Genomic DNA, 16,318 nt, shown 5'->3' on the forward strand with positions numbered 1-16,318 from the left:
GAGAGTTAAGCAAGGTGACATAGCAAAATTAAAAACCTGAAGAGAGAGAGGAAGAAGTTGATTGGATCTACTCTTCTGAATCTGGGTCTTAGAAACGGGCGGAACTGCGTAGTTGTCTCGGGCGGCTAGTTCAAGGTGCTGACGGGAAGCAGCAGCAAAAGCGGCTTGGAGAGGAACTATCTGCTCCTAACCATGCAACGTATCACCGCCCGAGGAGATAATTGGTGCTTTTAGGGTCGTGAGAAGCAAACTAAAGTAGCGCTATCACATTCTACAGATATTTGGGGGCGCATGTGGTTCCCCGCTGGCGCCTAGGGGCTGCGCCTCCTACCCCTCCTTGGCTCTAATAAATAGCCGAGTGTGCACCATTCTGTTCTCTTGGTTAAACCATAATCTATCTTCATCGATCCTGTTAGGATGTCAGGTTTGGAGGTGATCGGCGGTATATCCGCGATCATTTCCATCCTTGATGCCTCGATTAAGATTTATGACAGTGCTCGGAAAGACATGAAGTTATCAGCCGCATTCGAAGTTGTTCGACGCCGACTCCCAATCCTCCTCGATACTTTGGAGGCATGCAAAAGCCATCTAGAATCAAGAAAAGACTCAATATCTGAAGAAGCCTTCGAGGCCTTAGAGAAGAGCCTTGATGCGTGTGATACAAAAGCTCTCAACTTGAGAGTTATCTTCGAGAAAGTCGTTCCCGGTGAAACCGATACACGAGAGAAGCGATATCTGAAAGTCCTGCAAAGACTTGGCAAAGGAAACAAGGTCGAAGAGCTTATGAGATCAATTACCGAAGACGTCCAACTCATTGTCAACCATAATGCGGTCCAGTCTGCGAATCAGCAGCAAAACCTCGAACTTGAAAACATCATAAAAGAAATCAGTTCAGTCGATTCTTCGACACCTCACGAAGACAACCTGGGCATGACTTTCACGAATAATGGAGGAACACAGCATAACTACGTCCACAAGGGCTATGGGGCTTATCATGTCAACAGTGGTAATGGAACGCAGTATATTGCTGAACGTCAAAGCTTCGGTAAGGATTAGCAATGTCGCTTTTTATCACTTGCACGACAGAGACAGTTTCCTTTCCTGCTTCCATTCAGCGTGGAGAATCGAGCATATGCTCAGCGTCATGCGTGGTTTTCCTGATCCGTCATGCTTCCTGATTTGATCGCATGGTTTAAATCGCATAACCTTCCGTGTTGGTGGACAGAGCACTGAAGCTAAGTGGTATATCTTAGCGTAAACTCGCTCTCTGCTATTTCCTGTCTCCATCATGTAAGCTATTTATGCTTTGGAAACGATTCGAATCCTCTTACTATGACAAAAGATTTATATCTAAGCCAGTGAAATGCTTAACTGACTGTCCTTTGTAGTTATAAAACCGCAGGCCAACTTCAGCTATCGCGGACTTGTTGGCATATTACGCGGTCAAGCACCTTACATTCCCTCCGAACTGTTCATCGGTCGTGGCTACGAGCTTGATGAGATTGCAAAAGTTCTACACCCCGACAACAGGGCACAAAAGCAACGGCGCCTAGTCCTCGGGGGCATTGGTGGTATTGGCAAGACCCAGCTTGCGATCGCCTATTCTGAGTCTGGCCGTGGATCCTATGACTCGGTTCTATGGCTTAATGCAGTATCTGAGACCGCATTACAAGACAGTTTCCGAATGGTGGCTGGCCTGATCTTTGACGTTGATCAACCTAGTGTGTTGGAGGACAAAGAGATCGAGAGACGTATCCACCAATGGCTATGTACGCCGAAGAATACTGGGTGGCTATTGATCTTTGACAACTACGACGACCCTACTCAGTTTAAAATTGACCGCTATTACCCTCCGGCCTCTCATGGAGACATTATTGTCACTACTCGACGGCCGGATCTCGTCACTGGGACCTCTCTCCATATAAAGCCTTTTCAGAATATTGAAGATAGCCTCGCAATCCTGCAGACCCGATCAAAACGAGAGAATGTCCACTTAGGTATGGTATAACTATAAACAAATCTTTCGAAAATATTCTAACCACTATCATTAGATCCTCATGCAAAGCGCCTTGCAGAGCGACTTGCAGGTCTTCCTCTTGCCTTAGCTACCGCCGGGACGTATCTCCAGCGCAGTATCTTTACTTTCGAACGCTACCTTCGAGAATACGAGAAACGCTGGAACCTTGACCCGGACCGATCACTAGAGCTTCAGGAATATCAAGAGCGCACCCTCTACACAACGTGGGATCTGTCATATTTTCGTATAGAAAAGGAAAATCCGGACGCGGCGAAAATGCTTAAAATCCTCGCCTACTTCGACAACCATAGACTTTGGTACGAGCATTTTCATGTTGGAATTGTCGATAATTCCCCCGAGTGGCTTCGTAAAGTCCTCATAGACGACTTTGATTTTGAAAAAGTCATGAGAATCCTGACCGATTACTATTTCCTAGACGTTGATCAAACGTTTGGGTCATGGAGTATGCATAACTGCGTGCACGACTGGACATTGGCAGCACTCAATAAAAATATCGACGTAGAGCATTATTGGTATGCTTTTGATTGCATTTCCGCGTCTATCAAAAATGATGACTCGGAAGATTTTGCAAAGCTCTCCTATGCTCCTTTAGCTGCACATGCTACGCGACTTGTGCAACAGCACTTGTGTAAGATCGACGGTACATACAAAATTACGCCCTGTCGACTCGATCAAGCTTCACAAATTGGAAATCTACTTCAACGCCAGCTTCATTTTCTTGCTGCAGAGCAGATGTATCAGCGAGCCCTGACTGGGAAAGAAAAAGCGCTCGGAGCGGATAACCTGTCGACCCTCGATACTGTACACAACATAGGGATTCTATATCGGAACCAAGGCAAGCTGGATCAGGCCGAGCAGTTGTACCAGCGTGTACTAGCTGGGAGAGAGAAAGCACTTGGAATGAACCATCCGTCAACCCTTCGCACCATCAACAATCTCGGGATTCTATATCGGAAGCAAGCAAAGCTAGACCAGGCGGAGCAGATGTACCAGCGAGCGCTAGCTGGGTACGAGAAAGTTCTGGTAGAGGACGACAGGTCGATCCTTCAGACTATGAATAGTCTCAGTAGTCTATATCAGAACCAGTGCAAGCTAGATCAGGCCGAGCATATGTACCAGCGGGCGCTATCTAAGGAGCTCGTGCTTGGAGAAAACCACATGTCGACCCTTGACACTGTCTACAATCTCGGGGTTCTATATTGGAAGCAAGGTAAGCTGGAGCAAGCAGAGCCGATCTACAAGCAAGTGCTAGCTAGGTACGAGAAAGCGCTTGGAACAGATCATCCGTCGAGCCTTACGGTTGCCGATAGTCTTGGGGTTCTATATCGACAACAAGGCAAACTAGAACAGTCGGAGCAGATGCACCAGCGGGCTCTAGCTGGGAAAGAGAAAGCGCTTGGAGTGGACCATACGTCCACCCTCGCCTCGATCATGAATATCGGGACTTTATACAGTGAACAGGGCAAGCTAGACCTGGCGGAGCAGATGTACCAGCAGGCGCTATCTGGGAAAGAGAAAGTGCTCGGATCAAATCACTCGTCGACTCTCGATACTGTCACCAACTTCGGGGTTCTCTATTGGAAGCAAGGCAAGCTGGAGCAAGCGGAGAAGATGTATAAGCGGGCGCTAGCTGGATACAAGGAAGCGCTTGGGGAAAACCACCCGTCGACCCTCAACGCTGTCCATAATCTAGGAACTCTGGGGAGCAAGCCAAGCTGAATCAGGTGTAGAAGATGCGCTAGCGGGCTGGAAGAAGAGGAATACCACACTTGCACCTTTCAGCGATGATATTAATTCAAGGTATTAGAGGCGGAGGAGGGATTAGGACAAGAAATGACGTGACTCCATTCGACCAAAGTAATTCCAGAGCAGTCGCTCTATGTACAAAATGCTTTAGTATGTACGGATACATCCTTGAGAACTGGCAATCCGATTTTATGACCAGTCCAGGTTCAAAATGCAGCGCACAGAGGCACCAAACCAGCCGAAGGACGAGGATTGCAAGGGTAATAAAACAAGAAGACCAACAGGAAAAGGCTTGTCCAAGTCCCAGCCACAAAGGGTAGGAAGAAACAAACACAAAGAAAGCTCCCCCAAACGCCACAGTCCAATGAAATCATGCAGATAATAACAAACTTGTATATATGCGTTCGCCGCCTGGGCCCACGAGGTTCTCCATCGACAGATTAAATATTGCATCAAGCCTGCCCAGCCAAAGCGTAAAAACAAAGGCAGTTCAACCTTGGTTGCCAAAGTATATCATCCCCTAGAATACCCACACATAGAAGAAAAGGAAGAAAACAGCGGCGAAAAAGCCCAGCCAGACCTTCCACCCGACACCAGTACGCTCCGCCATGCGCAGCATGCGATTCATATTCCCGCGGAGCTTTACCCGGGTGCTCTCGAAGGAGTTTTCGAGGGTATTTAGGTACGTGGTGTCGCGGATCTCGTCGCCGATGGCTATCGTCATCTAGAACCGGGGGATATTAGTATCTGGCTGTTACAACGGGGCTTGTCTGCCCTTATTATGGGCATGGAGTGGGATGCGGGAACTGCTTACATCTTTCAACATCTTCACTTTGGCAGTGATGCCTTCCACTTCGGCGTCATTTTGGGATTCAAGCGAGGAGAGTACGGCGTCGGAGTAGTGGCCCCTACAACGAGCGTTAGATTATATCCGCAAACCGACAAGCACAGGTGCGTATGAACGCTTCTCCAGTCTGCCGAGTGACGTACTTCTTATCAGGTGTCGCACTGCGGAAACTCGCGCTACCATTCCCGTTGGGATAAGCATTGGCCGCTGGGCCAGCATACCCCCCGTATCCATATCCACCTGACGGGACAGGAGATCTGCTCGCCGGACGTGAGTCGCCACCACCGTACGAGTCGAATAGCGATGAGGAAGAGCGGGGATCTCGTTGGCGTGGAAATCTATTCGCGATAACATGTCATATTAGTCAAAGTCGCTATTTCGAGTGCGCAAGTCTGTGTGTGGCTGGCCGACCGAGATAGACTGCTAAGAAAGGGGAGATGGGATGGGAGTATACCGTGAAGCCATGGTGGATCGTTGCGGGTGGTTCAGAGAACCGCAGGGTTGTGTTGGGTCGTCAGATCAGTTGGTAGGTTGGTTTCTGTGTCAACAGTGGAATAGGGACATTGCGCGACGCCGAGAATGAGAGAATCGCCCGTCTTTGGGCGTAGTTGGTGCTTTCTTTGGATGCTTGCGGAGCACAAAAACACAGGTGGCCAAAGCGTATGGTGGCCGAGACCGAGCCGGCTGCACGTGATGGGGCGTACCTGTTTACTCTTTGTATGCCAAGTGGGATTGGAATTCAGTGTTTGATTTCGAGTGATGATCATTGTTGTGGTCTATTTGGATTGTTCGACTGTACCTTGGTCTGGGTATCGTCAGTCATGCACGTTCATCACGAATTGTCCGCGCCGACCAAGTTCTACAGATAGATCTACAACTATCTCTATCGACATCACCCTACTATGAACAGTCAATACTCAGAAATAGATCCATTAATCTGAGCCAGGAAATAAGTTTTAAAACCAAGCAAGCTTCATTGAGTCATTGCCATCGCTGTACAAGCAGTGCACGAGCCCAATTCTCAAAACCTGCATCGAGAAAGACCATCCGATCCCCGTCGAGAAAGGGATGCCTCGAGCAAATCAACAGAGAACAGGGAAGAGAACACATGCCCCGAAGACACGACCGAGAGAGCCACCCATCCAGTCAAAAAGCGCCGATCCTCCAAAGCAAGTCATTTATCATCAGAGCTTGAGCTTTGTCGCAGTCGTCATGGCGCCCAGCGCGCGCTTAGTCGCGCATCTGGTCGTCATCGCCGCCGCCATGGTAGTCCTCGTCATCATCTTCGTCCTCCTCCATCTCGTCGGAGTTCTTGTTGCGGACTTCTTCCCAGTCAATGGTCTTGCCACGGGTGCGGCGGCCACCGGAGATGATGTTGGATTCGGAGATGGGTTCCAGGTTGTCTTCAACGTCCTCGTCGTCTGTGGGTTGGATATTAGTGATGAATAGATTTGGGAGGAGGGGAGAGTTGGTGGAGGGTGTTGAGGTGTCGCGACGGCCAGAGCCAAGGCGCGTTTCAACCATTGGGTTGTGACGACACGGTAAAATAGGCAGTGACGGTGGTAGGATGCAAGTGGGGGGAGAGGAGGGGTTGTGTACCATTGTCATTCTATTGCAACAGGTCAGTAAGGTGGTCATGATGGCAGCAAAGGCAACAATCTCAAGGCGATGGGTAATGCGCAAGGTACTTACCATCTCATCACCGTTCTCAGACTCGGAGTCGCTGTCCTCCTCCATGCTCAGCTCGGGGTCCTTGGCCTTGCCCTTGCCCTTGTCGGCAAAGGTAGCCTCGGTAGCGGAGGTGTCGTTGATGGTAGCGTGGTCACCCATGGTGGAAGATTTGTGATTGTGGTAGAGAGCGATGGAGGAGAGAGGGAAGGAGAGTGGAAAGGGGAGGATTTAAAAGAGACGGTCTGCAAGGTGTAGCTCTCCAACCAAAACAACCCGCAACAGCAAGGGACGCCTCGAGATCCCGTGATGTGATTCGCCGCTGTGGGGCGAGGGCCTTGGGGCCTCAGGCATCAACCGGTACACAGGTTCATGGCTGGACTCGACGGATGATTGCAATGAACCAAGTACACAGCTAGTGGATGGATTCTGAATTTATAAGGATTTTGGACAGTATAGAGGAGATTCATCATATCTCATTTTTAACTATTATCAACGACTACCGACATTATTCTCACAGCAGGGCGTCAATCACCAGCTCTCCAGAGCAAAGCACCGCTCAACCGACTCGCTATTATTCCCCCACCAGTTCGGCATCGAAATTTGCTTGCCAGCGCCGAAAAAGAAAAAGATGAGCAGCATGTTCAAGTTGAATCCAGCATCGAAAGCCGCTGCAAGCAGATAGTTATAGCGTTTCCACACCTCAAAGTGCTTGCGGTACGCCCAGTACATCACAATGTATCCGCCGATGATCGCCGAGGTATAGCCAGTGCTGACATTTCCATAGAACATCGCCAGGCCTCCGAAGAAAATACTGATATTCCAGAGGTCAATCCGCAGGCGCGGGAAGAATCGGTGGAAGACGTAGAGGATGGGCGGGATGACTGCGCCCACGAGGAACGACCAAGGCAGGGGCGCCATCTCGGCTTCAGCGAACAGGCGCTTGGGTCCTAGAATAGCGTACTGAATACCCAACGTGTTTGAATTCCGAAGACTCTGGCCGGTCCACTGGTTGAGAGGATCGGTCTTCTTGCCGGTGATGTAGTCACCCTTGGTATTCATGATCCATCGGATAACGGCATAGTTGATAGGAACACCCATGCAGACACCAAAGATCTGGGAGAAAAATATTTCTCGCGGCGGGATATGCATATAATGTCCGATCTTCTGGTCTTGCAGCATATATTGCGCTCGATACCAGGCATCTCCGGCGATGGCTCCGTATGTGGAAGGCCCACATGGATGTTGGTGGCCGGAGCCCGCCTTGGTGTGCACCATGTATCCGTACATCAGCTCGTTGAACGAGCCAGTCTCTAGCTGGTAGTTGGAGATCGCATAGAGCCATGCGAAGGGGATGACGAAGATGGCCGCACTAGAAAGAGCCACGAACAAGGTCCAAATAGGAATGAAGAGATACCCGCAGGCAATGCAAGTGATCAGGATGATGAATCCGGCCAGGAACAGCACAACGTACCACCACAGTGGAATCTCCTTGTATTGTCTCTGAATAACATTCAGGCGATCGTGATATGCGTAGTGAATCCCCTGGCCCTCGCTCTGGTTCCCAGCAGCCTTGGCAGCCTTAGCCGCCTTGCGAGTTTCCCAGATCTTCTTCAGGTTGCCGCTGACTTGCGAGAAGCCAAATGTTGCGATCCAAGTAATCGCAGCTGGAAGCTTGGCATAGTCGAAGAAAGTCGCCCACACATTCTGCAGCCCCATGTACATGGGCCCGTAATGCTCGTACGCGGTCTGATTGAGGTGATAATCGGGGGTAAGCACCTCTAACGTCGGATAACTGGTACCATTAGCCAACATCAAGCTATTGGACATAATTCCATGCTTGAAAGCGCCGAGATTTCCCCATTTCGCCGCAGGAATGAGGACCCAACAGTTGAAAGCAAAAGCCAGGAACAGGAGAACCTGGGTCCACCACGGGGTCAGCATGATGGAAGATCCGTTCCAGTTGATATTTGACCAATCCAAGGAGAGATTGAGGAATCCCATGCCTCCCAGTCCAGACCCAATAAAGTTGGCCACCGGGTTCCGCGGCGCAACCCAGCACAGGAAGGCCAGCGACGAGGTAAATGGGAAGACATACTCTGGAAGGAACTGCCACAGCGTCATTCCCAACAAAGCGAAGAAAAAGACCTTCATTTGGCGCCGTGCGAGACGGGAGGAGGCGTCTGTCTTCCGGAATGTTTCAAAGAGTGTGGTCTGCATCAAGGCCTGGGGCCAGATGTACTCGGGATCGGGTAGGAGAATATTTCGCGCCAGGGCAGCAAATGCGTATCCAATCCACACAATCGCAAGCATGAAGAAGATAGCCACGGCAGGGTGGATTCGCTCTCCATACCAAAGCTCCGCGAGTACGATTGGAGCATATCCTAGGTTGTAGGTCGCTCCAGACGCCGCCGTCACGGTGACCAGCACATGTTCCTTGATGCTCCAGGGTCCAGGGTTCAAGCTGAATCCCCAGGTAGTTCCAGGTACACGAATATTCCAGGCGGGCAGGGTTTTAGCCAAGAAATGACCGGCATAGTGACAGGCGATCTGGACAAAGAAGACGGAGTATGGAGCCTTGGTGGTTCGAAAGTAGCTCATCTGAGACAAAAAGGCACCGGGAATGACAAACAGAGCCGCCAGGACAAAGTAGCGGAAGGTGATAGTCGGTAACGTTGGGTCATCCGTCAAGTTGATCAGTTGGCGTACTTGCAAAGGCAGTGCGGCGATTTCGGGGTTATCGTGACTCTCTTGCTCGATGGCCGCAGTCTCGCCCTGCGCCTTGATCGTCTCCTCATCTACAACGGTGCCGTCCAGCTTATCCTTTGATGGGGCAGGCATTTCGAGGTGATCTTCGGCGACCGTCACCGTGGGTTCCTCCTCCTGTCCGGCCTGGCGCCTTCTCTTGAACACACCCAGGAACGCCATCTTGTATACCCGCTGGACAAGAGACCTTCTCTCTCTGTGGAGTGGGATTCCAGCAAGTGGCGGGGAGGTAGGGGTAGAAGATAAACCAGGCGAGGCAAGGGCGAGGGAGAGACATTTTCTTTTATACAATCTTTACAATTTCTCACCAGCTTCATGGCGTGCGACCCCAGTGTCTTTTCGCCATTCGGAAACAGCGAAGATTGTCCGACGGACGCACCGATTATTAGGGTTTTGGCCAATCGAGAGGCTGGTTTTGTGGGCACACAAAGAGATCCGATCAAGACCAATGTGCGGAGTGTTACATTGAGAGCGTGCCCAGTAGGGCCAACATGCCAAGAAAGAAAGCTTGAGGAGCTTGGAGAGGAATAGACTCGGCTAGTCAAGCCTAGCGCGGATGGCGTTATCAGCCAGGAGCGCCCAGGGACGGCTAGTGCCGCGGTCGTTTTGCCTGAAAGATGAATTCAGATAATGAAGCCGCGGTAAGATCTGATGTTGCGGTGATCTGACTGGCATGATGATTGGGTCTTTGATCATAGCTTGGATTTCTATGTGTCACCAGCAGCTATGGGTGACACAAAACAGACCAGTGTGGTGATTTGTCTACCGTGGTGGGTATATGGCTGACTACATCTGTACTGAACCCAGTGTCCAGGCCAAAAAAGAAGATCATCACCGGTTGTCCTTTGGTGATTGTTCTCCAGGATGCAGGAATTGGATCCTTTGTTGAATGAAGTTAGGGTCGATTGTTAAATTAATTTAGGGTCGATCTACAATCCTCCGGCAAGGATATCCGAATGGCTTTTGTGGCTTGGAGTGTACACAAAAGTTACCTACCGACCGGATTTCCTCTGCCACGTCTTGGCTTTCCCTTTCCGTTTTAGTGCTCAGACTCTCGCTGCTTTAGCTGACTGAGTAGATCTGCGCACGCCTCGCTCTGATCAGCTTACTAAGTCGGTCTGATCCACTTAACGTAACGTAGTTCCCGCATGACCGGACCAGGTTACAGGTCACCTCACCCGTCCTGACCTTTCTGAGCCCACCCCTGGGAGTCTACTCCGTACATGCTATCTAATATCCGAAAATCACATAATAGTGAGGCTCGGCTTACCCTTCCCCATGGCCCCACTATGGAACTTAAACAATTTTACATACATAACTACTGATACTTCCTTCTAATATTAGCTAATGTAGGACATATCGAGGTAGAATCACCAGAGGTGCTTAATAAATGCCTCTGATAGGTCTCTCAGTAACTAACTAATCAGTGCGCTGACTGGTCACACTCACTGAGCGCCCTCTGAGTGGTCACGTGAATACTTTGATCAGGTCTCTTGAGTCTGACTCTGAGCGCTATCGTAAAAGCGGCGGCATCTCAGAAAGGAAAGCCCCCACCTGGCAGAGGAAAAACACTCGGTAGAGTGACAAACCTATGAAATTAAGAAATTAAGGTCCTCACGTGGCTGGTCTTATGGCCTGACTGCCTGACTGCAACAAGACCAAAAACAAAAACATACAACAGCCAGGATTCGCATGTGGTCACCCACCATCCTACTAACTGGCCGGCGTGTGGCTTAAGTACGGCTGAGCGGACGGGAAGCCCTGTTCTCCACACCCTATGGTCGTATGTACCAAAAAGAGAGTTAACGTAAACTATATCCTCTAAAATTTTGAAATATAATATAAGAACGCCGCTTTCGTATCGCGCGACCTAGGGAAGTAAGGTAAGTGCATAAGAGATAGGGTGAGAAGCTGGTTGACAGAGGGTGAGAATCACCTAAATTGCGTACTGATCCTGTCAGCAGACTCCTTGTTGGAGTTCCCAGGTTCTGCTAAGGTGCTTTGTGCTCTCGGCATCTGCACGTAGCCACCCATATCTGATTGGGACCATTTGATGCCTTGAGTTTGAGGCTTCATAATGCACGTGCTGGCTCTCACGTGAGTGTTGGTTTCGTCGTGCGCTGTGGAGTCCATGAATTCATGATGACGCCCTCAAAGAGGTGACCATACCATACCAATACACTCCCGAGTGTCCCCTTTCTCCAGCCTGTGGCGGTGACTGAACAGTGTCACATACAAGAGCAATACACACCGTCACCAGCGAGACGGCCACAAGTCATCCCACCATCGATTACATCATTCCTTGCCCCGCCAAAATTTTTCGATCAATGCATCAACAATGAAAACGATCTAAACTGACAAAGGACCAATTGAGCTCTTTCTTGAGCAGTCTCACGCCATCATGTAGCTTGTGGCAATGCATGGGCTCCACTAGACCCGTCTGGAAGGCCCGGCTGGCCTCCAGAAAGGCGTAGAACTGGGTGTTGCTGGGGCATCGAAGGTCATGGAACCCGATGGATGCCCATGGAAGCTCCCCTGCTAGAAGCTTCTGAACAATACACCGCTCACTATATAGGAGGATTTCGCTGCCCACACTCTCTGCCTCTTTTTCTTTTTTCCCTTCTCAGACCTCACCTTCCCTTTTAATTTTCTCTCCTCCCCTCCACAAACTTCCTCCTGTACACTACCTCACGAGTTTCCTTTTCTTCCGACCCCTATCCCTCTCTTCCATACACACACAACCGTCACAATGGCCCCCGCTGTCGGTATCGATTTGGGTACCACCTACTCCTGTGTGGGTGTGTTCCGTGATGACCGCATTGAGATCATCGCCAACGACCAGGGTAACCGCACTACCCCCTCGTTCGTTGCCTTCACCGACACCGAGCGTCTCATCGGTGATGCCGCCAAGAACCAGGTCGCCATGAACCCCCACAACACCGTCTTCGATGCCAAGCGTCTGATTGGTCGTCGTTTCGAGGATGCTGAGGTCCAGGCTGATATGAAGCACTGGCCCTTCAAGGTCATCGAGAAGGCCACCAAGCCCGTCATCGAGGTTGAGTTCAAGGGCGAGGCCAAGCAGTTCACCCCCGAGGAGGTCTCTGCCATGATCCTCGTCAAGATGCGTGAGACCGCTGAGGCTTACCTCGGTGGCACCGTCAACAACGCCGTCATCACTGTTCCTGCCTACTTCAACGACTCTCAGCGTCAGGCTACCAAGGACGCCGGTCTCATTGCCGGTCTTAATGTCCTCCGTATCATCAACGAGCCTACTGCTGCCGCTATTGCCTACGGTCTCGACAAGAAGGTTGAGGGCGAGCGCAACGTCCTGATCTTCGATCTGGGTGGTGGTACCTTCGATGTGTCTCTCCTCACCATCGAGGAGGGTATCTTCGAGGTTAAGTCCACTGCTGGTGACACTCACCTGGGTGGTGAGGACTTCGATAACCGTCTTGTCAACCACTTCGTCAACGAGTTCAAGCGCAAGCACAAGAAGGACCTCACCAGCAACGCTCGTGCTCTCCGCCGTCTCCGCACTGCCTGCGAGCGTGCCAAGCGTACCCTCTCCTCCGCTGCCCAGACCTCCATCGAGATCGACTCCCTGTTCGAGGGCATTGACTTCTACACCTCCATCACCCGTGCCCGTTTTGAGGAGCTCTGCCAGGACCTCTTCCGTTCCACCATGGAGCCCGTTGAGCGTGTCCTCCGTGACGCCAAGATCGACAAGGCTTCCGTCCACGAGATCGTCCTCGTCGGTGGTTCCACCCGTATCCCCAAGATCCAGAAGCTCGTTTCCGACTTCTTCAACAAGGACGCCAACAAGTCCATCAACCCCGATGAGGCTGTTGCCTACGGTGCTGCCGTCCAGGCCGCTATCCTGTCTGGTGACACTTCCTCCAAGTCCACCAACGAGATCCTGCTTCTCGACGTTGCCCCTCTGTCTCTCGGTATCGAGACCGCTGGTGGTGTCATGACCCCTCTCATCAAGCGCAACACCACTATCCCCACCAAGAAGTCCGAGACCTTCTCCACCTACTCCGACAACCAGCCCGGTGTCCTGATCCAGGTCTTCGAGGGTGAGCGTGCCCGCACCAAGGACAACAACCTGCTCGGCAAGTTCGAGCTCACTGGCATTCCCCCCGCCCCCCGTGGTGTCCCCCAGATTGAGGTCATCTTCGATCTCGATGCCAATGGTATCATGAACGTCTCTGCCGTCGAGAAGGGCACTGGCAAGACCAACAAGATCACCATCACCAACGACAAGGGCCGTCTGTCCAAGGAGGAGATCGAGCGCATGCTCGCTGAGGCCGAGAAGTACAAGGCCGAGGATGAGGCCGAGGCTGGCCGTATCCAGGCCAAGAACGGTCTCGAGTCCTACGCTTACTCCCTCAAGAACACTCTGTCCGAGGGCAAGCTCCAGATCTCCGAGGATGACAAGAAGAAGGTTGAGGACAAGATCAACGAGGTCATCTCTTGGCTCGACAACAACCAGACCGCCGAGAAGGAAGAGTACGAGTCCCAGCAGAAGGAGCTTGAGGGTGTTGCCAACCCCATCATCTCCGCTGCCTACGGCGGTGCTGCCCCTGGTGGCGCCGAGGCTCCCCGCCGCCCCGATGATGTCGAGGAGGAGAAGCAGGATCACGAGGAGCTTGACTAAATGTCTCGCTCTGAGCATGCTTTCTAATATCAATGGCGCTTGGCTTTTGGATCCCCCTGACACCTGGTTGACACATCGATCGTGTTTTGGCTTGGGACCTGGCTAGGAGCTTTCCTTCTTTCATGCCTTGTTTTACGACCTTATGGGATATCGCGTTTTTCCTTTTTTTTTTCCTGATTGCATAGATACAAGGTTATGTCGGCTGGGGTGAAAATTCCTGGCGATAACAAACAAAATTTTTTTTTTATTTCAATTACTTCCTCTTGTAGATTTCTCGGTGTAGACTTTAGTAAAAAAAATTGTAATGTTTCTGCTCGGCTGACAAGATTTGGGCGGAATGTTGGAAGAAACTACAAGCACAACCTGGTACGCTGGACATCAGCTTGAATGGTTTTCATACTGTCTTCTTATCGCCTGATTAAGTTTTAGTTACGCCTTCATTTTTGAAAGTATATTCGCAATTATAGCACCATTTTATCGGCTAGGTCTGGCTCATTGCATGCGTAATGTTGAAGGTGTATATATGTATCTAATCCATGGATGGCGGGGAAGGCTGAGGGCATAGTCGACTGTCAGCCTGTCGGGGCCATCCATCACCAACTAACTACACGACAATAATAGGTAACAGTGTCAAAATATAATTGCATTGATCTCGTGTTCCAGGCTGTAATCGATCCCAAAACCGTGCTTATGGTAGAGAACCGCACCAGCAGCAAACTGCATTGTGATGTCTCGTCCGCGGGCCCGCGGAGGAGAGTTCCTAAATAGGTCAATCCTGGGAAATCGAAACACTCATCCTTCAAAATTTTGGGCAGATCAGTAGTATAAAGCTGAGCAAGTATATCCAGTATTCTCCCTTTTCCCAGATACCCATTGAACCTCAATCATTTTATCTCCAACTATTTGCCATACATCAAAGCGCCAGAGAGTCTTATCCATCTTCATCCATCCATCAAACCCACACACAGAACGAAGAATGGACATGACCGGCCAGGAAGAATACCCAGCCAAAATCGGCATAATCATTTGCAGCACCAGAACACCACGAGTCTGTCCCCAAATCACCCAATTCGTCCTAGACACAATCCAATCCACAAAGCACCAAGACACCACCATTCCAACCCCAGACATAATCGACCTCGCAGAATGGAACCTCCCCTTATTCAACGAATCAAGCATCCCCTCCCAAATCAAAGACCCATCCCAATACGACCACGATCACACGCGCGCCTGGAGCGCCGAAATCACCCGCTACCATGCCTTCATCTTCGTCGTTCCGCAGTACAACTGGGGATATCCGGCCGTTATCAAGAACGCCATTGACTACCTTTATCACGAGTGGAGTGGGAAGCCGGCATTCGTTGTTAGTTACGGGGGTCATGGGGGTGGAAAGTGTAATAGACAGTTGAGGGAGGTTTTTAGGGGTGTGAGGATGGAGGTTATTGAGAGGAATGTTGAGTTGGCGTTTCCTGGGAGGGGGGTGTTGGAGAGAGCAGCGAAGGGGGAAGATATTGGGCTTGCGAATGGGAGTGGGAGTGGGGGTAAGTTGGGGTTTTGGGAAGATGAGAGAAGGGGCATTGTGGATGCGTATAGGGAGCTTTTGCAGGTGTTGTCTGGTCGTGTTTAGTCTTGAAATCTTTTGGAATCGAATCATGTTGGCTTCTATGTAGAAGAGCGTAAACTCTCGCGCGAATGTACTTGTGTCATTTTAAAGTAGTTGGTCTCAATTCTTACAAACGAGCTTGGGGAATGTAGAATGGGCCCGGTAGTTGAGACAGGACACATATGGCTGAGATGGAAGGGTAGGTGTATATACCTAACGGAAAGGTGTGACTTAATCGTGAGTGGTAGTTGTCTTAATTCTAGTATCAGAAATCATTACAGAGACATCTTTGCGGCTATCACAGCAAGACCAGATGGAAACACAGCGGAGACACCTTAACTGTTTCAATATGCCTTTTCCAAGATCTATAGAATGGGGCGTTCGTAAAGGCAACAACACAAAAAATGATATTATCAAAAGCTCCAATTCAATGTATATAGGTATCAATCAATCAATTACTCATTGGCCCCATAATCCAACAAAAGTGAAAACACCAAAACCCCAGATTTCCCAATACCTAATCCAGACCACGATGGGAAATATGTGCAGTGTAGTCCAGTCTGCCCAGTCAATGGCACCCAGCGAGGGCTATTTTCTTCTTCTTTTCCCTCCCCATAAATATTCGAGTGCATTTATCCCATTCAAAGATCCTTAAAATCCCCATTCCACCACCGCTGCAACCGCCGTTGACCCAGTTGTACAACAGTGCCGTATCCAATTTCCGAGGCTTTCTCCGGGTTCTTCTCGATTTGTTCGCGGCGGATGCGAGAGAGGAGGCTGCGATGCCCATAGTCACGGCAAATATTGGGTCGCCGAGTCTGATTATTGTAAAGAAGAAGTTAGTCATGGTCTGTCAAGTGCTGGGAGAGAAGGCCGGGGAGAGTATGCTGTGGCGTTGAAGATTGAAGTTGCGTTGGCGATCTTTGCAGGATCCTGCGAGGCCTCAAGTCTTCAGATGCCGTGGACATGGGTGCATACTTTGAGATGAGGTAG

General features: G+C 50.4%; 6 protein-coding genes across 6 annotated transcripts; 3 read left to right on the forward strand and 3 right to left on the reverse strand.

Annotated features, from left to right (window-relative positions):
- Positions 1 to 417: 417 nt before the first annotated feature.
- Positions 418 to 3,757, forward strand: N7458_007538 (TPR repeat protein; the record flags this gene model as incomplete). The annotated part of the gene is made up of 3 exons (XM_056910920.1): positions 418 to 1,045; positions 1,389 to 1,997; positions 2,052 to 3,757. 3 exons carry the CDS (start codon positions 418 to 420, stop codon positions 3,755 to 3,757), a joined length of 2,943 nt encoding a protein of 980 aa, XP_056763746.1.
- A 547-nt stretch (positions 3,758 to 4,304) lies between these two features.
- N7458_007539 (SNARE domain- containing protein) lies at positions 4,305 to 5,096 on the reverse strand (the record flags this gene model as incomplete). The annotated part of the gene is made up of 4 exons (XM_056910921.1): positions 4,305 to 4,508; positions 4,599 to 4,692; positions 4,775 to 4,969; positions 5,086 to 5,096. The coding sequence occupies 4 exons, from the start codon at positions 5,094 to 5,096 to the stop codon at positions 4,305 to 4,307; spliced, it is 504 nt and encodes a 167-aa protein (XP_056763747.1).
- Positions 5,097 to 5,861: 765 nt separating this feature from the next.
- On the reverse strand, positions 5,862 to 6,461 carry N7458_007540 (histone H2A.Z-specific chaperone CHZ1; the record flags this gene model as incomplete). The annotated part of the gene is made up of 1 exon (XM_056910922.1): positions 5,862 to 6,461. One exon carries the CDS (start codon positions 6,459 to 6,461, stop codon positions 5,862 to 5,864), a length of 600 nt encoding a protein of 199 aa, XP_056763748.1.
- Positions 6,462 to 6,830: 369 nt separating this feature from the next.
- N7458_007541 (OPT family oligopeptide transporter) lies at positions 6,831 to 9,227 on the reverse strand (the record flags this gene model as incomplete). Its single annotated transcript, XM_056910923.1, has 1 exon — positions 6,831 to 9,227. The coding sequence occupies one exon, from the start codon at positions 9,225 to 9,227 to the stop codon at positions 6,831 to 6,833; it is 2,397 nt and encodes a 798-aa protein (XP_056763749.1).
- Positions 9,228 to 11,814: 2,587 nt separating this feature from the next.
- Positions 11,815 to 13,722, forward strand: hsp70 (molecular chaperone Hsp70; the record flags this gene model as incomplete). The annotated part of the gene is made up of 1 exon (XM_056910924.1): positions 11,815 to 13,722. The coding sequence occupies one exon, from the start codon at positions 11,815 to 11,817 to the stop codon at positions 13,720 to 13,722; it is 1,908 nt and encodes a 635-aa protein (XP_056763750.1).
- A 976-nt stretch (positions 13,723 to 14,698) lies between these two features.
- Positions 14,699 to 15,349, forward strand: N7458_007543 (NADPH-dependent FMN reductase; the record flags this gene model as incomplete). The annotated part of the gene is made up of 1 exon (XM_056910925.1): positions 14,699 to 15,349. The coding sequence occupies one exon, from the start codon at positions 14,699 to 14,701 to the stop codon at positions 15,347 to 15,349; it is 651 nt and encodes a 216-aa protein (XP_056763751.1).
- Between the last annotated feature and the right edge of the window lie 969 nt (positions 15,350 to 16,318).

The sequence above is a fragment of the Penicillium daleae genome, assembly GCF_028827525.1.
Source record: "Penicillium daleae strain IBT 16125 chromosome Unknown utg000007l_segment0_segment0, whole genome shotgun sequence".
Classification (NCBI taxonomy): domain Eukaryota; kingdom Fungi; phylum Ascomycota; class Eurotiomycetes; order Eurotiales; family Aspergillaceae; genus Penicillium; species Penicillium daleae.